General features: G+C 40.0%; 3 protein-coding genes and 1 long non-coding RNA gene across 4 annotated transcripts; 2 read left to right on the forward strand and 2 right to left on the reverse strand.

Moving 5' to 3' along the window:
- The first annotated feature begins 653 nt into the window (after window positions 1-653).
- Window positions 654-2,723, forward strand: LOC135606564 (uncharacterized). Its single transcript, XR_010484855.1, has 4 exons — window positions 654-854; window positions 1,052-1,144; window positions 1,302-1,392; window positions 2,506-2,723. It is a non-coding gene; the product is annotated as an uncharacterized LOC135606564 (long non-coding RNA).
- A 1,505-nt stretch (window positions 2,724-4,228) lies between these two features.
- Window positions 4,229-10,554, reverse strand: LOC135608041 (probable magnesium transporter NIPA6). Its single transcript, XM_065100456.1, has 9 exons — window positions 10,007-10,554; window positions 9,852-9,908; window positions 9,684-9,774; window positions 9,421-9,581; window positions 9,149-9,276; window positions 8,931-9,068; window positions 5,686-5,778; window positions 5,480-5,597; window positions 4,229-4,793 (listed from the first exon to the last, which is right to left on the reverse strand). The coding sequence occupies exons 1-9, from the start codon at window positions 10,161-10,163 to the stop codon at window positions 4,663-4,665; spliced, it is 1,074 nt and encodes a 357-aa protein (XP_064956528.1). The 5' UTR covers window positions 10,164-10,554; the 3' UTR covers window positions 4,229-4,662.
- Window positions 10,555-13,803: 3,249 nt separating this feature from the next.
- Window positions 13,804-15,799, forward strand: LOC135608040 (amidophosphoribosyltransferase, chloroplastic-like). Its single transcript, XM_065100455.1, has one exon. It carries the CDS (start codon window positions 13,863-13,865, stop codon window positions 15,600-15,602), a length of 1,740 nt encoding a protein of 579 aa, XP_064956527.1. The 5' UTR covers window positions 13,804-13,862; the 3' UTR covers window positions 15,603-15,799.
- Window positions 15,800-17,228: 1,429 nt separating this feature from the next.
- Window positions 17,229-19,805, reverse strand: LOC135607595 (disease resistance protein L6-like). Its single transcript, XM_065099544.1, has one exon. The coding sequence runs from the start codon at window positions 19,803-19,805 to the stop codon at window positions 17,229-17,231; it is 2,577 nt and encodes an 858-aa protein (XP_064955616.1).
- Window positions 19,806-22,665: the final 2,860 nt, after the last annotated feature.

A 22,665-nucleotide genomic window follows, 5' to 3' on the forward strand; every position in this document is an offset into this window, starting at 1 on the left:
CTGAAACAGTTTATGGACTAAAACCGAAAGATCTATATGCCTTTGGAAATACTAACTAGTATATATTTCAGATAAGAATCTTGGAATGTGAGTGATGACAGGATGCATGGTGTGTGTTCTTCACAATAGTTTTTGAGTGATAAAGACGTACATTTTATCATGAGAATCATTAGTTAAAGATTAACCAACGTAAAAAATGTCAGAAATTGCAGAACCTCATTTATATTCAATGTGAGGTTAGGTGAATCTGAAAGCTGATAGACCAACAACCAAAGTCAAAGCTGATGGCAAATCAGAAATCGAAGCCACTAGCACAGCCAAAGTTTCTACAAAATTCAGGCTTTGCTTCTCTTAGATGATCGACTTGCTTCAATTAAATATGATTGATATGTTGTTCGATTTGTTACTTGTCTTGATCTTGAAAATTCTGTGTCTCAGTGAACAAATCAAATTCTCATGTTAGAATTCTCCATCACAAACCATAAAGAAGACTCCTTTCTGATCTAAGGAAACCGGAACAGGTCTACTATGGAAAATGTAGGTAGAAAGAAAGAAAAATCCAACATGCATTTGACTAGTTCAAGGTCAGACATGCTCAGGCATGTGCAAAGAAGTAGAAATCCTGACATTGAAATTTTCAGGCATGCTAAGAAGACTTTCGAGCCCAACTGCACAGTATATATTGCCATGCTGCTGCCATGAAATATCATGAACAGTTCCGTATACTAATAACTCTTTCAAACAAGGATCAGAAAAACTTACCATGAAGTTGAACCTTGTTCGTGCCTGCCGCACCCTCCTGATTGCAGTTGCCATCCTCCTTTGTCAGTTCTACTCATCTGAAGCTCACAGAGGTGAGGTTTCTTTCTCCACTAAGGTCACCTCAAATGTTACTCTTCTAGCTCCAAAATGATCCTGACACAAGAAAAGGAGTTCTATGAGATTGACAGAAGTGAGGATTAGGATCAAATGGAGGAGGGATGGGAATCATGCTCTCAGACCAGGAAAGTATCGACCAACTTATTAACAGAGCTTTTTCTTGTGCTTGCAGGATTGTTAGTACATGAATTAAGAGCACCATACCGATCTCCACCGCCGCCACCAATTCGGAGACCACCAATCATACCGTACTACAGTTCTACCCGTAAGTTTCGCTAGATTTCATATCATGATTCATGGCCTTATAATATACCATATTTAGAGTGGATGTGGGATTCATGGCCTTCACTAGCTAAATTAGTTGCCATCTCGATCCTAATTTAGTGGCTCCTCAATTATAAGTAGGATATTGTTGTTTACAGGACGATCAGTATATGAAGAAAGAGCACCATACAAATCTCCACCGCCACCACCTCTTCTGGCACAACCAAGTAAACCCTAAAATTAATGGAGGTAAGCTTCTTCTCTATGAGATAGTCTTGAGATAATGACTCATCACCATCTAATACGCTAATTAAAAACGTGAAGGTGCAACTCAATCCCAAGTCCTAATTACTAGCAAAGTAAGTAGACACCTCATTCATACTATCGCCTTCAATAATTTTTTTGGTTTCGTTCTCACCTTCAACGGAAGTTTTAGGTTGACAATTTAAACCCTTAGTCATAATTTGATGAAAGCAAATATGATCATAAGATCTTACTGTTAATAACAAGAAGTGCATAAGGATACTTGATAATGCTATCGAATATCGAAACTTCTACCAATTAAGATAGTCTTCAATACCGATTCGGATAGTTCGATCCGAAGCATTAAAAAAAAAATATTCAAGAACCTTCTTTGCCCCCGAAACAATTCGGATAGTTCGATAGATATGCTTCCTCTTCTTCTTCCTCTTGAAACATCAGTACACACCGATGTATTATACATCGTGTGTTGGGACACAAGTCCAACATGCAAAGCAGTGTTCATTGCTAAAATATGCATAAGAATAATTGATAATGCTATCAAACATCAAAACTTCTACCAATTAAAATTGCTGGTATCTTCACTTGATTTTTAAAAAACATATGAATGAGTGATAAAGGCAACAGTCAAGAATTATGCTCTTTGTACCCATAAATCTTCCTAAAATCTTTTTTTTTTCTTTTCTGATGGCTTTACCCTTAATCCATATACGTCAAAGTTTAGGGTGTTCCTATGATGATATCCTTCAATCAATCTTTACTTCTAGAGTCATCTGAAACTATTCTTGGTAGTTTTGCTAGACACAAGCGTTGTGACAAATCAGATTAGAAAACAAAAAACACTTGGAAGAACAGAAACTGAAACCAAATAGTTTACAACATAAGGAAATTAATGATTCAACTTTAGTTACCCTAATTCTCACTGCAAAGTTTTGATCCACTATGATCACTGTAACACTTGGTACACAACAAATTGCATTTGATCAGCCAACTAACAGGCAAGACAATTGCTCTTAAAATTTATAACGGTGGTGCAATAGTCCATACAATCTCTATTTTTGTGCATCTGCTTCATTCAACTTTCTTTTCCTTTTCTTTCAGCAACAGGATGAATCACATTCAGCAAAGAACCTCCCAGATTACAGGGTAAGATAAAATGGCATGATATGAGGAGTCAAGCATACAGACGGGAAAGAAAAGATCCATCCATTACCAACAAATGCTATTAAAGAGAACTCTGTTTCTTTTCCTGATAAATTGTAATCAGTTAACCATGTTGCAATAAAGTTACACATTCCTATAACTTTTGAGAGGATGATTTTTAAAATATCAGACAACATAATTTACCTAATCCACATTCAATGAGGCTAGCTTTGTTGATTAAGAAATCATGCATCAAGGCCTTGAATATTTTAGGATCTATTGATCCTGCAAGATGATTTCCAAGTCAGAGACACAACAGCAAAAATTGGTCCAGACATAAGATATAGAGAGATGATTTCTAGTCATAAGATCGACTCAACTGTTAAGGATGAATGGCATCAGTCCATGGAACTCTCTATAAGTGCCTGAACATGAAAGAGTCATGGTTTGCACAAACTCACGCACAAGAAAGAAGCATGTAAGTTCATCTCAAGAGAAATGGGTACCCAAGGTTTTAGTGACCTAGCAAAATTTGATGACTAAATGCTTCAGCAAGTTATACACCCTTGTCGTGAAACTAGTTACTGGAAACAATAAATTTCAATATATTTGCGGTTCAACTGTTCAAATGCACTGCAATGCAGTTTACTAAAAGCCAATATGGAAAAACAGTTTCTCGATGTGAAAAAGTACCAGGGCATTAGAACTGGATGAACAACACAGAACAGCAAAACAGTATGGGAATATCTTAAAATATCAACTACTACATATCCTAAATAAGGATCCTGGTGTAAGAAGAAGAGGCTCACACACAATAATCTTTAAACCAAATGCGAAATCGATAATCCAAAGTATGAGAATACTAGTCATGGTTACAACATTTGACATGATCTACAGATGGAAAACAGATTCCCTGTCCAAAAAGTTACCTTTGATCTTCTTTGTATTCTTCTGAGAGCTTGTATTAATTATCCTAAATACGGATTAAGGCCAAGTAAGCAGACATCAGAGCAAAACAAGTTCAGAATATAGTCAGCTTATACACAAAGTACTTCATTCTAATCACATATATGACTTTGATACTAAAACAAACTAATCCTTATCCAACAAAAGAGTTAATTGCAAGTCTAAATGCAAGAAGACTATATGTAGATTAGCATGTATAGCTTCCAGTCAATTTAAGATCAACCAGCCACATCACCACTTGCAGATACCATCTTTCATGGCACTTACATATATATCCTGTTTGGAAACAGTATTCCCTCCAAATTTGATATTACATATCCCTCCAAAAGTTTAGATTTTTATATATATCCCTCCAAAAACTCAAAATCTTTTATTTCTGTCATCCCCGATAACATCAACCCAATAAACTCAAGTTAATTACTACTAATCATTGTTATCACTAAATTTGAATAATTCTGATTACCTAAAATGCCCTTTGTTACTCTAGTTCAATTAGATGATTCCTTATATTCACTAACATTTTTTAATGAGATATTAATGTCAATTTGAGTTTCAACCTTCATTATACTAATGCTCAACTGACAGATTAACTACAATGACATACATACAAGTTTTCGAGCTTTGCTTAAGTTAAGATAAGGAACCATGACAACCACCAACCTTGGAGAAAGATATATGTATGCAATTTTCTCTAAAAAAATTTAGGGATGCATAATGAAATAAATTAAGGAACTTCCATGATAAAGCTAAAGAAAATGAACTGTACAGTAGAATACACCAAAAGACCTGCAATCACCATCCTCTCAGTACATCCAGGGCTAAACCACATACACAATACAGCCATTACCAACTAAATGGAAAACCAAGACTTGCATGGCTGCAACTATCAGCAACAAGAGACTCGAAGAATAATAGCTTACAGAACTAGAGCATGGAGCACGGAAGCATCTCCCAGATGACCATATGAAATGAGAAGCACAACCAGAGAACATAAGCAATTTTGGTCCACTATATAATCTACAAAACTTCTATTCGATCTCCAGCCATCAATCATCAAGTTGTGTTTTGCATAGGCCTGGCATCACATAATCAAAGGCAATCATGAAGCACATGAGCTCGTAAAATGATGCCGGGTATTATCCCCATTGCCTAAACGAAATAATCCTGTCGAACCACAGCAACAAATTCCCCAGACAACAAATCATCGTCCTTGAGCTTTCCCAGATCACCATTTCCTTGGATGTGCCAATATATTTTAGGAGAGAGTGGTGCATATAAATCTGCAAGGTTGCATAACAAACTTATATGATGATAATGAACTAAGAAAAAAATGTATTATGATTATACAGATTTCCGTCATCCCAATCAGCATACAAATAAATGAGCATATATAACAAAAACTACAAAAGCTCAATGTTTCTCTTTATGCAGGGAAAATGTTTGTGACCAGTTATACTGGGAAAGCTTGTGGTTCTCATATCTCAACAATGTTTAGCACCAGAATCATGAGTATATCAAAAACACAGATAATTATACATGACATAAAGAATATGATATATGTAAATGAAGAAAACAAAGAAAGTACAAGTCAGATGGGCTTCTCTCGCTGTCACAATGCTTAACTCATTTGATCAATTGGATTATAGTGATAACCTCCCCAAAGTTTCAGAATATCCACTTATGGCAAATATCCAAGTTATTGAAAATACTAATAGATAGAATTCAACAATCACCTAGAACATTTTTATGTTATATTTAACAGGAAGTACTGTGAATATAAAGACTCCCAAAAATGAGACAGAAACTTCACATATAATTGAGTATAATATATATCCTGATATTCCATTCAAGTTTGAATCCTACGACTGTTTACTTCCCATGAAATTAACAGTGAAAAGAAAATTTTCTCACAGGCTGAAGTCACAATCATTGACGCCTATAGTGATCTTAGATGGCTTTGATTTACCTGAAGAGGAAGGTGGATCTGGTTCTCTTGTAGAATGTAACACTGTAGTCCCAGAAATTACTGTAATAAGCCCACAAATCTCTGATGCAATATTACTAGCACTCTGCCCAGACCAATCCTGTGCATGTACAAAGAAATTACCTCTAGACAAATATCAACATAAGAATAGAAAACTGAACATTGTTAATCATTTCTGTATTCAGTACCTTGAACATAATGGCACTTGCTAATATTGTAAGAATTGTGAACATGGCATAGTAGACGGGAGAAACAACTGCAGTATTGAAAGTATCCAATGCCTGGAGAGGGAAAAAAAATAAAAACAGACAATAAGTAACATTCAGGGTCTTGAATTTGTTTTGGAAAGCCATTAAGTCAGGTAAGAGATAAAATAAAAAAAATTCTTGGTTAGCTCTTCATTAACCTTAAAATCATTAATCCATGTGTAGCTAATTTGGATACAGAATGATAGGTTAAACTTAGCAAACTGGCATACATGTAATCGTGAAACATGATAAGAAAGTGATTTTCAATGTGCAGTAACCGAATAATTTGTCTCCAACAATGATTTTAATGATAAGACCTGTCACCAAAATAATGATCTATTACTTCTGCTTCCAAACATTCTTTGTAATTTTAGAAGATTAACTATTTGGCACAAGCATTTCAAAAATGCCAACCTGCCAGGAGACGAGTCATTGACCATATCTTGCCCTGGACAGCAAAATCCGGGTCATTGGGAATCTTTATAGGAGCCAACAGCCCTACCTAACAAAGAAAGCGAGCGATATTCATGCTAAACGTTCTCCCCAAGCAAATGAACAGGCAGGCTTTCTATTATGGTTTGGCCAAGGCTAAGAATGGGCCAGGCACTTTCATAAACAATAGAAGATTATTAGCAAAGTTTACTAGTATATTTTATTGTATTATCAGCATAGCAATACTATATATAATTACAAAGTCTAAATAAGTATATTTCAGATAAAATTTTGGGGGGAAATAGTAGCCCTATAAAAGAAGGATCTTGAAAGGCTTTAAGCATGCTTAAATATTATTTCTATTTTTTTCAACAACAAAGTTAGATCAGTATAGTCTCATAGCACTTGGCAGGCTTTTCCTCTATCTCGAATCAGAGAGGCGCTTATTAATGGCAATACTCTAACAATTAGCCTGATGCAGTTTAGGAATGGGCATTGTACGCCTCTGTGCACATGAAGTTGGCTATTTTATTAGAACTTTCAGTAATACAACCCTACAAACCATCCAAATAGCTTCTATTATTCTACAGGTCAAACCACACTGCTTATATACAGTAGCAGATTATGCCACCCACAAAGGTTGAACCAAAATCTTGGCCCACCTAAATCGACTGGAACACAATTTTCTGATGCAAACTTAGCATGTTACAAGCCACAGTAATAAATCATTTAACTGGAAGTTTGAACCAACAACAGTTAATCTCCTTGCACTTCCATAAGAAGATAACAATCTAGCAAGTCAGCATACAACTAAAGTGTACTTCTCAGTGGAAAAGAAGTAATTGGAGATAGATAGTAAGCGGCACAATCCTTAAATAAAAGAGAAGACTTTGTTGCAATTTGATGATTATAAGTTCTTTGTCCCTAATAAAAGAGAAGAGAAGACCAGATCTCTATTGATGCAGAACTAATTAGTTTATCCTTTATTTAAATAAATTTAATTAGTTTAGTGATAATTTGCATATGTAATAAGTTGTCATATATCAGTATCTACTCAATGACAAGGAAAAAGGAAGCAAATGAAGAAAAGATGGAAGACATTAAATTTGTTTTTTTTTTAAGATCACAAATCTTGATTGAAGATTCATCTCTACAAAGATGAAAATCTATCAATCAAGAATACCATCAAGAGAGGAAGATTATTGCTCAAATCAAATTAGAAATATTACCTTCTTCAAAGGAAAAAGAATATCATACATCTGATTTGATGTGATTGTAATTTTTTTTATTTCTGTAATTTTCTTTTTATTCTTGTACTTGAGGCTATAAAAAGGGGCAAGAACATTGACATGCATGAATGAGAAATGGATTAATGAATTAAGTTCTTTCCCACCTTGTGTGTGGATGGTGCGAGGTCACAATTATGTTTTTGATGGTATGATCCCACCGTCTACATGCGAGACGTGTAGAGGTGCGAGGCCTTCATCGTAAGAGTTAGCTCCTAGAGCCAGAGCGAGTCTGGTAGTTATTCAAGTTTTTTCTATTATATTTCAATTATTATATTTCTCTTCTTTCTTTCTATTCTCCATTTTTGCTCATCCTACATCATTTATATTCCTCAAAGGCCATATCTAGAGAATGTTCATATAAAATCACACATCATAAACTTTATTTAACCCGATTGCTACAAGAGCCAGAGAAAAGATCATAACCACAATACTGAACAAATCTACATAAAGTTATTCTGAAGCTCAACTTCACATTTGTCATTTAAATGGAACTGACACTGATCTTCCTATTTCTGGAGACAAATCCCACTTCTCTATTTCTGCATCTCCTAGATTAGCTAGGTTTTATTTATGAAATGTGCCAATTACAGCTATCCCAGTTGCATGCAGCTTCCACTAACAAATACTGTAAGGAAACAAAATAAAATTTTCAATCAAATATACTTGTACAATTGTATTTAAAAGACAAACCTTTACTTGTTAAAAGCTATGTTATCAATTTCACAAAAGCTAGTCTTGAAGCCATTGCTGAAGCTATGTTATCAACATCACAAACAATAAACTATAGTGAACAAATATAATATTCCAGGAACCATGAGCATGAAAGACTCATGTAATAGATCAAAGAATTAAACATACAAGTATGCTGTATCAAGAAGCCCAAAAAGGAATTCTCACATAGTTGAAGATAACTATAAATACCAGAAAGAGGAAAAGATAGAAACCTACCTTGATTGCACACTATTGTTATTTATTTCGTTAGCAAACACAAAACATGTTCAACAATTATGGGAATTGGGATGCAACAAGTTTTCTAACATTAATTATTCAGAACCCAAGCAAAACTCATATTAAACAACTGTAGCTTTGAACTCCTAGAAACCTACCTTGATCACACGCTATTGTGATTTACGTCATCGGCAAACCAAACATGTTCAAAGATCATGGCAACTGAGATGCAACAAAGTTTCTAAAGTAAGTTATAAAGCAAAACTCATATAAAACTAGTATAGTTTTAAACTCTAAGAAAAAAACATCACATGATTGCAAAAGAACCAATATGCTATAACACACACACACACATAAAATGGTAACTAATATGTTAGAAAAATAATTATGCATCTAATTGTGAATATTGCAGGATAGTGTGAAGTTGTAGCATCTCTCTGGGATATCCAGAAACAGGCAGCACCATAAGACACCTATGGAACTGCACTGCAGTTCAAGTTTGCTCAAGTCACGAACCTTGTTCAAGTAGTTCAATTGAATTATGATGCAGGATATTGCCACCATCACAAATACCCATGTCTGGAAGTAACCAGCTTGATTGATGCCCTCCAATGTAAGCTTGATTGCAATTCCTACGGCCTTAATACTCATCACCTGAACAGTTGATAAATATAAGAGATATCAAGAGCAGATAATTAAGGGAAACAAACACACCATCATCACAACATCATTACCGTCAAAGATCCAATTGCAGAGCATATGCCCAAGTACACCAATATGTTTGTCTGCCCAAACCGTGGAGAACAATGCAACATAAGCACCAGAGATACTGCAACTGCTGAAGCCGCATACAAAAGAAAGGCTGACAAACGCACATCAAGCAATAAATAACACGCATCAGAAACAAGATGATCAAGCAAGTTGATTAACTGAACAAAATCATGAATGAAAATGAATACGCCTCAAAAGCACTAGATGAACTCAAGAATAAGCCATCATAGAATACCTGGCTGTGTCGCTAGATCCCATATCTGTTCAACAGAGCTCGGGGTCCTCTCCTCTGGCGCATGGAGCACTATAACTGTTGAACCCACCATGCAAAGCACACAGCCCAACACACCCATCCTCTGCAATCTCTCTTTGAGAATAAAATGGGCCAAAATGGCACTGCATTCACCATTTCGCAGGATTAAAACCAGTTAAGAAGACAAAATTTTTACTATTATATAAAATCTGCATCCAGCGAACTTTCAGGTGCACACCTCTTACCTAACAATGATACTCAAAGCACCCAGCGGAGTGACAAGAACAGCTGGGGCAAACATGTAGGCCACAAAATTCGCAATTTCACCAACAATCACTGCAACAAATTCAACTTTCCTTCAGGATTCAAAAGACAAAAGAAATAGGAAATGAATCGACCAAAAAGGGGCTTACTTGTGACCATCCCGATCCACCACAGAGGCTCCAGTAAATATCCGTACCCACCTATGCCTGGAGAACCAAACAAAGCAAGCTATTCTCTTTGAACACAATTTGAGATTAGGGCTAGGGCAAGGAGGAGAGAAGGGGAGGGCGAAGGGGTGACGTACCGGCGCGGGAGCCGCAGGCGCCGGCGCGCTTGAGGCCCTTTTTCTTGATGATGAAGCTGGCTCCGATGAAGGCGCTGGAGGCGACAGCGAGGAGGAAGCCCTTGAGGTTGTCGGCGAAGAGGTGGGCGGACCGCGCGTCGGCCGGAGCTTGCTCCATCGGTCGGGCGGCGTCCTGCCGCTGCTCATCTACCAGCCCGCGGGCCTCATTCGAAGGCCTCGTGAAAGGCGAGAGGGAGGGAGGATGGAGGGGCGAAGAATAAGAATAAACATATACAATAAAGGAAAGTGCGAAGCTTTGTCTACAAATGGGACGGGCGGAGGTGAGAGAAGGTAAAACACATCATATTTCTCCTCAGAAATAGGATGATAGCAGTAAAAATAACAAAAAAGAACAATTTTTAATGCGGATTGGCCCTGAAACGAGGCCCCAATAACCAGTTATAACGAGCCACAGCCTCTTTGAACAACGGCTTCACCCGAAGACTGGGACCGAACTGTGTCTTCGTCTTCCTCCACCGCCACATATTAATTGCAGTATGTTTCAAACAGATACCTCTCGATTACAAGCGACCTAAAAAATGTTGGATCGGGTTGGCAACAAGCAATTATACGATACAAAACTCCAAAAGCCATCGACTTGTCTAAGGTCAGGAGCTTACTAGTCAAATTAACAAACAGCTTACGGGACGAGCTGGTGGTCCATAGTCCACGAAAGGAGGGCGCGGGCAGCGCGTCCCACGCTGTTGGGGACGGCGGGCAGGTGCAAGTTGTGTTCAGATCCCAAGCAGAAACGGATTGGAACGGGGGATGAAAAGGGCAAACCAACAGGAAGCAGGAGGGGCTGCGTCGCTCTCCGACTTTTAAATTGGCTGTCGGGGCATGGCAGGCATCTCGACACGCAGCAGCTTCGCATCTCTCTATCTGCTTCGCAAATCGGAACCGTTCGATGGATGCTTTGACGCGTCTGGTCTTGTCAGAACAAGAAGAATACGAATTGAAGTGTGCCTTCTCAGGCAGCAAGAACAATCCACGACCCATCTTTGACCCTTCATTCCATCTGGAACTATGCTTCCGCGGAACGAAAACGAAAGTTGATTGTGTTTTGCGCTTTCACCGATCCGTCTTCTCCCGAGCTGGATCATATTTCGAAAAGGTTGATCTTTGGGAAATAGATATCACAATGACGTTGTGCGGTTTAGGTAAGATTAATTCGTGAATACGATCGTACTAACATTAGTGCATCGGATCGCATGAGAATTCTAAGGTTAAACGTGTGTGATAAGAATTATACTGAAAAAGATGCATTGGGAAATTGGGGGAAAAAAAAAAGAAAAAGTGCTTTCTTAGTGTAGAAGAAAAGAGTGGATCTCTTACCATTTCTTCTAGTTTGTGACCATGTAATTTGTTTCAAATGATTCCTTTCATCATTTAATTGTGAGGCCCACATGAGCGAATGGGTTAGCCACTTGTTCCTCTCTATCCTATTCATTTAAAATAAAATAAATTTTTTTATTAGTTATAAAATAAGTTTTAAAAATAGGATGATTAAAAAAAAAAAAAAAATTCTAATTAGCATCTCATTTTTTATTTATTCTCGTAGAGCATTCTTATTTTTTAAAGGATAAAATTATATATGGCCTTTGCTACGCTACACTCACACGCTCTCATCATTGTCATCATTTTTGCTCATGCGCTCTTGCTTTTATCGTTATCCGTGAGAGTATATGATTGAGGACGACAACAAGACTGCACTAGTAATATATGGCAAAAGATGTTACCTGCAAATATATAGAAAAAAATACTAATTGAGGAAAAAAATAGAAACTTTTTTAAAGAATTTTTTTAAAATATCCACCACAAATTTGCATTGCAATTTCGAAATAATCCAATTTGAAATCACAACTGACTTCAAATCATATATATATATATATATATATATATATATATATATATATATATATATATATATATATGGTATTATTTAAAGACATGTTGCATGTGTAATTACTGTGGCAAATGTGTATAAAAGATGAGATTTGAAGAGTTATATGACAATTTTCTACGGGCAATCGAACTTGATCGGGTTACACAATGTACTAATTAGGGGTATCATATCAACATAATACAATAATAATAACAATAAAGTCTAAAGTTTTAACTATTTGGAATCAATCACATGCATAGATCCATATTTATGAGATTTAATATAGTTTTATATTGATTGTTAGTGTAAAGGTTATCTGTAAACCTAAAAATAAGTAATGGATTAGATGCGGTTGGATCAGAGCTCAATCCAATGTCGCATGGACGCCTTGAGGATGACCGGAAGTAACAGATGAGGCACAGAAGTCTTCGTTCCCAAGACGATGTCTCATCCTCCGAGCTTCGCCATGGCCACCACATCACAAACAAAGCCATCATCCACTTGCAGGTCAAAATAGCGCGTACGAACAAGAAGAGTCCAAGACAGTATATTCTCCGGAGTGGGCTGCCCTGCCCTCTCCATCACATGGTGGAGCCGGCGGCCGAACAAGATATCGGAAAGCCCCCCATATCCACTTCGCGCCGCCTCCACCTCTCCTTTCTGTGGAGGCCAAACGGCGGTCCAGATTGGGCTGTGTGGGTGGGTGGTCACAAAACCCCTAATCTATCTTCCTTTATTCTTTTTCCTTCCAAACCCCTCCTTTTTATTTTCTTTATGGATAATGATGACAATAATAATAATAATAATAATAATATGACGAATTTTTCATAAAAATATTTTTTTCTTTTTTTTTCCTCAAGAGAATGGCCCCCTATTCGATTTTTCTCCATTTAACAGAAATAATCATGTGGCAATTTTTTTCATTTAAATCCTCTTTTGAATATGATCTACAAATTATGAAGCATTTTAATACTATTAAAAAAATAGATATTATCTCGGTTAAGACATCTAGCAATAATATACTTTTAAAGTAGCATTTAAATCATCTCATGTTTAATACATTTGTGAAAATTATATACCATATTTAATGTAATATTTTTTTATTTTTTGAAATTAAGATGTTCTACTATACACTAAAAAAATATAGATTCTCTTAAGAGAAAAAGAATTATTTTATGAATTCAATATATAATATTAAACAATAATAATACAGCCTTTTTATTTTCTTTATTAATACACAATGAAAAATGATTATAAGGCAAATTTTTTAATTTTTTCTTTAAAGCGTCCCTTATTTTAAATATCTTATAGAATGCCTCTATTTTTTTATTTATAAAAATATCTGTAAAATTAGAGGTATTTTGACATCATTAAAAGAATGGGACACTCCGTGAGAATTTAAAAAAATCGAGGGTTATAATAAAAATTAGTCAATAGTGATAAATAATGATAAAAATAATGATAATTTGACCATGGCAAGTAATGCCACCACTTAAAGCAGATGCAGCCTCCACACTCCATGTTTGGTGGGCACAGATTCTTGGAAAGATTTATTTAGGTTTTGTTTTGACTAACTCGGCAACGCCTCCGGCCGGAGGCGGTGTAGGCCGCTGACCCAAAACGGAAATAAAATTTTGCAGGTTTGTTTCCCTTTCTTAACTTCATGACTACAATTCTTTCCAAATTTAGAATAATCAAACGGTTTCTTTGGGGAATGCCTTGGAATTATATTCTCATAACACCTGAAAGATATGTTAACCTCCATTCTGGATCTCATGTTGTATATTGTGGCTATGGATTCGTAAGGTGCGGCTTTTAATGCTCTCGAGATATAGGAGATACCGTTGTGTGGATTCGATACATCGGTTCGTACACGCATCCCTAAAATGCACTCTTGATAGATTACTCGTCAATTTTACCTATTCGAGTCGGATGTTATCGGAATCTATAAAACCCCTGACCGTATCTTTCGTCGTCAACCACGCGCGCGGGTTTCGAGCGCCTCTCTGCTTTTGCCTTGCCTTCCCTCCTCTAATGGCTGCTGCCACATACCGCGCCACCGCTCGCCATCCATCCTCCTCCCCTGTGTCCTCTCTCTGCCCCTCCAAAGCCTCCCCCTCCTCCCTCCCGTTTCCCCTTAGACCATGCCCCAATCAGCCCCTCCTCCGCTCCCACCTCCGCCTGTCCTCTTCCGCATCCGTCGCTGCTGCTTCCTCCTTCGCCGACCTGCCTTACCCTTCGTCTGACGATGTTTTCGCCTTTGACGACAAGCCCCGCGAGGAGTGCGGCGTATTCGCCATCGTCGGCGACCCAGAGGCGGCCCAGATGTGCTACCTGGGCCTGCACGCCCTCCAGCACCGCGGCCAGGAGGGCGCTGGAATCGTCTCCTCTGACGGCGCGTCGCTCCACTCCTGCACCGGCCTTGGCCTCGTCTCCGAGGTCTTCTCCCACACCTCCAAGCTCGAGCCCCTCGTCGGTTCCGCAGCCATCGGCCACAACCGCTACTCCACCGCCGGCGCAACCTCCGCCCTTGCCAACGTCCAGCCCTTCGTCGCCAGCTACCGCTTTGGCCAGCTCGCCGTCGCCCACAACGGAAACCTCGTCAACTACCACTCGCTTCGTTACGAGCTCGAGTCCAGAGGGTCCATCTTCAGCACCACCTCCGACACCGAGGTCATCCTCCACCTCATCGCCACCTCCACCACCCGCCCCCTCCTAGCCCGCATCATCGAGGCCTGCGAGTCCCTCGAGGGCGCCTACTCCCTCGTCTTGCTCACCGCGGACAAGCTCTTCGCCGTCCGCGACCCCCATGGCTTCCGCCCCCTCGTCATGGGTCGCCGCCCCAACGGCGCCATCGTCTTCGCCTCCGAAACCTGCGCCCTGGACCTTATCAGCGCCGAGTACGTGCGGGAGGTGAACCCCGGGGAGGTGGTCGTCGTCGACGGCCACGACATGTCCATCATCACCTCCTGCCTCTTGCCCAAGAAACCCCGCAAAGGTTGCGTCTTTGAGCATGTCTACTTCGCCCTCCCCAACTCCGTCGTCTTTGGTCACCCGGTCCACGCTTCGCGCTACAACTTCGGTGCAGCGCTTGCCCGCGAGTCCCCTGCACCAGGCGCCGACATCGTGATTCCGGTCCCGGACTCCGGATTCTTCGCTGCGCTTGGCTTCGCCGAGGCCTCCGGCTTGCCCTTCCGGCAGGGCCTTATTCGCTCCCACTACGTAGGCCGCTCCTTCATCGAGCCAAATCAGGAAGAGCGCAACCTCGCCGTCAAGCTCAAGCTCGCACCGGTCTATGGCATCCTCGAAGGCAAGAGCGTCGTCGTCATCGACGACTCAATTGTGCGGGGAACCACCTCGTCCAAGATCGTCCAACTCATCAAGAACACCGGAAAAGCTCGGGAGGTCCATATGAGGATCGCCAGCCCACCCATCATCAGCTCCTGCTACTATGGCGTCGACACACCGAGGGCCGAGGAGCTGATCTCCAATCGTTTGGACGTCGAGGGTGTGAGACGAGCAATAGGGAGTGATTCCCTCGCCTTTCTCTCGCTCGAGAGCTTAAGGGTAGCATTTGGGAAGGAAGGCCACATGTTCTGCGATGCGTGCTTCACTCGCAGATATCCAGTGCTTCCAAGGGAGCACGAGGCTACGAACGTGGCAGAAGAGTGAGGCTTTCCGCTTCTCTGTTGAGATACCGATTCTATCCGAAGTCATACATCCAAGAAGCTCAAAAGATTTTGATTTACTTACATTTTCTTTTGGTTTTAGTTTTCTTCTTCTACTCTTTCTATCTGTTCAATTCGAATATGATATATTGGCATTATAGTTCGAAGGGAATGGAACAATTCTTTAATGCTACTTTCAAATCATCAAAGTAATTTAGTGGATTGAAGAGGAATGCTACTAGTCAAACAATTCTTTCCTCTGTTTTCTTTAATGCTTTACATGTGAGATCAGCTGAGTTTTGACTTGGTTTCAACACTGCAACTTTCTTTTAGGGGTTTGCTATGTTTGCTGAAGCTTAGTTATTCTGTTGATGACATTAGGCTTCCCAATTGTTATGCAGAACAAGGTGGATTACAGGATGTCAAATACTTGACAAGGTCTGCTTGTGTTGCAGTCTAGCTGGCCAACTACTCTGTTCATTTTTAAGATCATATACTGTAGGTTGTGTCTTCCACAATGGAACCTTATGGTGTTTTAGAACTCGTATATGAGTCGGTCCATATCTTTTATCATTTTAAATGCATGGTGTTTTAGAACTTGTTTTCAGGCTTTGATTCTGATTCTATATTACCAATTTTCATCCAAGATATATGGCGAGCGTGACATTCAAGTGCTTTGTTTTCGTCTTTTGTGGAATGGAGTGTGCAGGATTTGTAGTCGTAATCTAATGGGGAAATGGTTGGCGTTATTAATTGGAAGTGGCGTTAATGGAGAAAAGCATCTCTTTTCTGATGAATTTATTTGAAACTTTTGCTTGTAGGAGTCTTCGTTAATATTTAAAAATGTCAAAACCCTATCTAATCTATCAACTCGAATTTTTTATGAAATGGAAGTGGCGTAAAACTAAGAGGTGTTGTTGCTGATTAGGGCTCTCTTCATGCCATATGCTATATACAAGGGAGTAAGACTCCCTTCTGGTTTCTTGTATGGGTCTAAGTAAAGAACATGAGATGATATTAGCAAAAAGTGTGTTTTTAAAGGGTTTTCGGAGGTGTGTTGATTTGTATGTACACAAAAGATTTTTGTGTTAGGAGGTATTGTGATTAAGCAACAATATGGGTCATCTCAAGGGAAATATTTAATTTGTTGATAGAACTTAGTATATAGTTTGGAACTGATCAATAAGATGAGTCAATTGCGTTCTTTTTTTTTTTTTGGAATGTATACATCAGATCGACACTGTAATATGCAATTTCAGGTATGAATTATGAAATGAATTCTACACCAACCTGCTCGAACATGTCAACTGCCTCTATTGATTATATCCATTTTTCTAACTTTTCGGATGTATGCTTGTCAACTTTAACAATATCTTGACCGAAATCAATGCAATTTTTTCCTATTTTACTTTGAAAAATTATTTAAACTTGTTTGCTTATAAATGTCAAATAGAAATCAAGCTGGACCTACTTATAGAGCTAATTTATATGGGCTGGGAATCACATTTTGAGTTCTGTAGAGCTGATATTAACACAATGTGTATCTACTCCGCTGAACTTCAAGAATGAGGTTAATTAATAAAAAGAAACCTAATATGATAGAGGAGAAATAATTGATAATACAACAGTTTTATGATATCTCATCAAGTAGTTGGAGAGATGGGAGATCATAATGGTCAACATCCAAAAATCGATCCGAACTCTTCATCTCGGCCAAGTGCTTTTGCAGCTGCTCCGTCAGCCTCGGATGGCAGTCTTCGAAATGTAGATTCCTGAGGGACGTCGGCAGCCCCTTCTCAGGTAGCGCCTGAATCTCCGGACATCCAATTATTGCTAGAATCCGGAGGGAGGGAAGGGCATGCAACTCTCTCGGTAGCGATTGTAGATTCAAGCAATTGAAGAATTCTAGCCATCCGAGAGCTGTGAGGCTTCCCAACAACTGCTCCTCCTCATCAGACATCGTCTCTCGAGGAAAGTTTGAGATTGTGAGAATACGAACGGATGGAAGTGTCCTTCTTAAGAGCGATAGTTTGAACAGGGCTGTGTCGTCGATGCATAATTCAGTTACCGACGAACCCTCCACTTGCTCATTCCCTTCGTTCAGCAACAACTCGTCTTTTGATCTCAGCTCACCACATTTCCAAAATTTCAGATATCGAAGTCGTTTCAGGTGAAGCAGCAACGTCGCTGGCAGAGACTCTATGCACCGGCAGTCGCCTATTTCCAATCGAGTGAGTGAGGTCAGGTTGTGCAGGCAGCCCGGTAGCAATTTTCCCAGATTCCCACAGTCAGACAGCACTAGTTCCTTGATTGTGGGTGGAAGGAGGATGTCATTGTCCCCATCTCGCGTCATGCTCAAGAGCTTCGGGCAACTGCGGATTGACAACTTCTTAAGGGAGGTGAGTTCTTTAAACTCCTTCACCGGCAGCAACACGAGTTCCGCGCATTCCAATATCGCAATGTCACCGATATTTGGGAAGTTGTGCGATAGCAACCCTTCTTCCAGATTTCTTAGATTTGGACATTTATATATTACCAATGATGAAAGAGAAGCAGTTATACAACCGCCGCCTCCATGGATTCCTTCCCATAACCCTGGCAGTTCTGTCAATCCGACATCATCTATTTCTAATGTTTCAAGTGGAGGAGGGAGGGGAGGCAACCTCTTAAGCCTCGGGCATCTTTCAATTTCAAGTTTTCTCAAGCAGGGAAACAGCTGTCGGCCATCAGCCCAAGACCACTCTTCCCATTCTCGCATGTTCCTGAACGTGAGCTCCTCCAAGCTAGGAAAACACTTGCTTTCGTCTCTAGAACCGAAGAATCCATCGCCCACCTTCTTCACTGTTGGCATTCCCTCGATGCGAAGAACCTTGAGATACGGCAGTCGTCCAAGACAAGGGAGTCTCTCACATTCTGGGATGTCCATCAGCTCGACCCTTTCAAGACTAAATTCTGTAAAACATGCAGTCATACTGTTGCTACTTCCGTCGATTCCTTCCCATAACCCTGGCAGTTCTGTCAATCCGACTTCATGTAAATTTAATGTTTGAAGTGGAGGAGGGAGGGGAGGCATCCTCTTAAGCCTCGGGCATCGTACAATTTTAAGTTCTCGCAAGCAGGGAAACAGCTGTCGGCCATCAGCCCAAGACCACTCTTCCCATTCTAGCATGTTCCTGAACGTGAGCTCCTCCAAGCTAGGAAAACACTTGCCTTGGTCTCTAGAACCAAAGAATCCATCGCCCACCTTCTTCACTGTTGGCATTCCCTCGATGCGAAGAACCTTGAGACTCGGCAATTGTCCAAGACAAGGGAGTCCATATTCTGGAACAGTCATACTGCTACTTCCATCGATTTCTTCCCATAATCTTGGAACTTCTATCGACTCGACTCGACATAATGACAGTGATTCAAGTGAAGGAGGGAGGGGAGGCAACCTCTTAAGCCTCTGGCACTGTACAATTTCAAATTTTCGCAAGCAGGGAAACAGCTGTCGGTCATCAGCCCAAGACCACTCTTCCCATTCTGGCATGTTCCTGAACGTGAGCTCCTCCAAGCTAGGAAAACACTTGCTTTCGTCTCTAGAACTAAAGAATCCATCGCCCACCTTCTTCACTGTTGGCATTCCCTCGATGCGAAGAACCTTGAGACTCGGCAATTGTCCAAGACAAGGGAGTCCATATTCTGGAACAGTCATACTGCTACTTCCATCGATTTCTTCCCATAATCTTGGAACTTCTATCGACTCGACTCGACATAATGACAGTGATTCAAGTGAAGGAGGGAGGGGAGGCAACCTCTTAAGCCTCTGGCACTGTACAATTTCAAATTTTCGCAAGCAGGGAAACAGCTGTCGGTCATCAGCCCAAGACCACTCTTCCCATTCTAGCATGTTCCTGAACGTGAGCTCCTCCAAGCTAGGAAAACACTTGCTTTCGTCTCTAGAACCGAAGAATCCATCGCCCACCTTCTTCACTGTTGGCATTCCCTCGATGCGAAGAACCTTGAGACTCGGCAATTGTCCAAGATAAGGGAGTTCCTCACAATCTGGGATGTCCACCAGCTTGATCTCTTCAAGACTATATATTTTCAATTCTGAAACGATCATACTGCTGCTACTTCCATCGATTTCTTCCCACAATCTTGGAACTTCTGTCAACCCGACTTGACATAATGACAGTGATTTAAGTGAAGGAGGGAGGGGAGGCATCCTCTTACCTCGGGCATTTTTCAATTTGAAGTTTTTGTTGGGCTGATGGCCCATATTCAGCCCATGTGGGCTTTATCAGCCCACAGCCCACACCCTCTCTTAACCTAACCCTAATTAAGATTAGGGGGGTGTGGTGGCTGCGTTTTAGAGACAGATTAAGACTATAAAAAGGCAGCAACGAGGCAGATCTTTGAAGCCACGGGATTCCAAAGAGAAGAAGGAGATCAAGGCAGAAAAGGAAGAGAAAGAAAGGGAAGAAGACAAGGACAACGCAGAGAGACTGTTCACAATCATCTAGCAGTGTTCTCATCTCAGGTTAGATCAAATCTACAGTAGACTCTTGCTGTGATTACTTGGGGAGGTATTAGATATTGTGGGCAGTGACGTGATCCTTGTATCCCAGTTATTCTCTTGTGGTTGTTGCTAGGGTTTTGGACAAGAGATTGAGATTTGTATATTCATTATTCTCATAGTGGATTATCTCTAGTTTGCCCCGTGGTTTTTACCCTTCACATTGAAGGGGTTTTCCACGTATATCTTGGTGTTCTGTTTGATTGTGTTCCATTTTATTCCGCTGCGTATTTTGGTCTTCTAGTATTTGTTCCTATACAAAGGTTATTCCTCTTTTTATCCCCATCAACTGGTATTAGAGCGGGGTTTTGGTGATTTAATTTTTGTATTTGAACATGGAGGCCAGTAATATTTCTCGCATGATTAGTTTGAATGGAAATAATTGGATGATATGGAAACCAAGAATGGAAGATCTCAGTATTGCAAAGATTTGTATGGACCTTTGCAGGGGGATAGTGCAAAACCTACAACTATGACAGATGATGAGTGGAAGAGGTTAGATCGAAAAACAATTGGGTTTATTAGACAGTGGCTTGATGATAGTGTATTTCACCATGTTTCTACTGAAATTTCTGCATATTCTCTTTGGAAAAAATTGGAAAGTCTCTATGAAAGAAAAACAGCTGGCAACAAAGCTTTTTTGATCAGAAAACTTGTGAACCTAAAATATAGAGAAGGTGCTTCTATTGCTGAGCATTTGAATGAAATGCAGAGTATTACTAACCAGTTATCCTCTATGAAAATGTCTCTTGATAATGAGTTGCAGGCATTGTTACTTCTCAGTTCATTACCAGAAAGTTGGGAGACACTGGTGGTTTCCCTCAGTAATTCTGCGCCAGATGGTATTGTCACTATGAGTCAAGTAACAAGCAGTTTGTTGAATGAGGAGTTGAGAAGAAAGAGTTCAGCAACATCTCAGAATGATTCACAGTCACTTATCTCAGAGAACAGAGGAAGGTCAAAGTCCAGAAGCAGTTCACGTATGGGTAGGAGCAAGTCAAGATCAAGAAAAGATATTGTTTGCTATAACTGTGGTGAGAAAGGACATTACAAGAACCAATGTAAGCAACCTAAGAAGAACAAGAAAAATGGAAAAGAAGTGGAGTCTACAGAATCAAAGGATAATACTACAGCTACAGTGCAAGGTGGTGATTATTTGATTTTGTCTCCTTCTGATGATATTTTTTCTTGTGTGTGTCAGGATCTTGAGTGGGTGATTGACACAGGTGCTTCTTATCATGCTACACCTCAGAGGGAGTTTTTTGCTACATATAGGTCTGGAAACTTTGGTGTTGTCAAGATGGGCAACTATGGCACAGCAGACATCATTGGCATGGGTGATATCCATTTAAAGACTAACCTTGGCTGCAAGTTGGTACTTAAGGATGTGAGACATGTGGTTGACTTGAGGCTGAATTTAATTTCAGTTGGAAGACTAGATGATGAAGACTATGAAAGCATATTTCACAGAGGGCAATGGAAACTCAGTAAGGGTTCTCTTGTTATAGCTAATGGAAAGAAATGTCATACTTTGTACAGGTTGCAGGCTAAAGCTTATGGTGAGCAGTTAAATGCTACAGAGAAAGACTTCAGTATGGAGTTGTGGCATAGGCGATTGGGACACATGAGCGAGAAGGGGCTGCAAACTCTTTCCAAGAGAGAGGTATTACCAGATCTCAGAGGTATACATCTGAACCCTTGTATTGATTGTTTAGCTGGTAAACAACATAGAGTTTCATTTGCTAGTGCTGCTTTGTCTAGAAAAATGCATGCCTTAGACCGTGTTTATACAGATGTATGTGGTCCTTTGAGGACAAAAACTCCTGGCGGATCTATTGATGTTCTTGGTATAAGTGGTGCACTTTATTTTGTCACTTTTATAGATGATTTTTCTAGGAAAGTTTGGGCCTATGCTTTGAAGACCAAAGATCAGGTTATTAATGTCTTTAAAGAGTTTCATGCCAGGGTTGAAAGGGAGACAGAAAGGAAATTGAAATGCATAAGATCAGATAATGGTGGTGAGTATATAGGATTGTTTAATAACTATTGCAGGTCACATGGAATCCAACATGAGATGACAGTTCCTGGTACACCTCAGCATAATGCAATTGCAGAGAGGATGAACCGCACCATCATGGAAAAGATCAGATGTATGCTTTCACAGGCCAAGCTACCCAAAAGGTTTTGGGATGAGGCTTTGAGGACTGCAGTTGATGTGATCAACTTATCACCATGTACAGCCCTAGATGGTGATGTTGCAGAGCATGTATGGTCAGGGAAAGATGTTTCCTACAGGCATTTGAAAGTGTTTGGTTGTCGTGCATTTGCACATGTTCCAGATAATGAGAGGTCCAAGCTGGATGGTAAGTCTAAAGAATGTATTTTTCTTGGTTACTCACATGATCAGTTTGGTTACAGGCTTTGGGATCCAGAAAAGCAGAAGGTGTTCAGGAGCAGAGATGTGATCTTCTTTGAGGATCAAACCTTTGAGGATTTGAAGAAGAAGGCA

Source organism: Musa acuminata, chromosome BXJ2-3, assembly GCF_036884655.1.
Source record: "Musa acuminata AAA Group cultivar baxijiao chromosome BXJ2-3, Cavendish_Baxijiao_AAA, whole genome shotgun sequence".
NCBI lineage: Eukaryota > Viridiplantae > Streptophyta > Magnoliopsida > Zingiberales > Musaceae > Musa > Musa acuminata.

Excerpts from the sequence above, each read along its gene's own strand:
- LOC135608041 (XM_065100456.1), bottom strand. The coding sequence starts at position 10,163 with ATGGAGCAAGCTCCGGCCGACGCGCGGTCCGCCCACCTCTTCGCCGAC. Across the intron at positions 5,779-8,930 it reads AATTGAACTACTTGAACAAG|GCATTGGATACTTTCAATAC; the intron begins GTTCGTGACTTG and ends TTCCCTCTCCAG. Across the intron at positions 4,794-5,479 it reads AGATCCACCTTCCTCTTCAG|ATTTATATGCACCACTCTCT; the intron begins GTAAATCAAAGC and ends GCAACCTTGCAG.
- LOC135608040 (XM_065100455.1), top strand. The coding sequence starts at position 13,863 with ATGTTATCGGAATCTATAAAACCCCTGACCGTATCTTTCGTCGTCAAC.
- LOC135607595 (XM_065099544.1), bottom strand. The coding sequence starts at position 19,805 with ATGCCTCCCCTCCCTCCTTCACTTAAATCACTGTCATTATGTCAAGTC.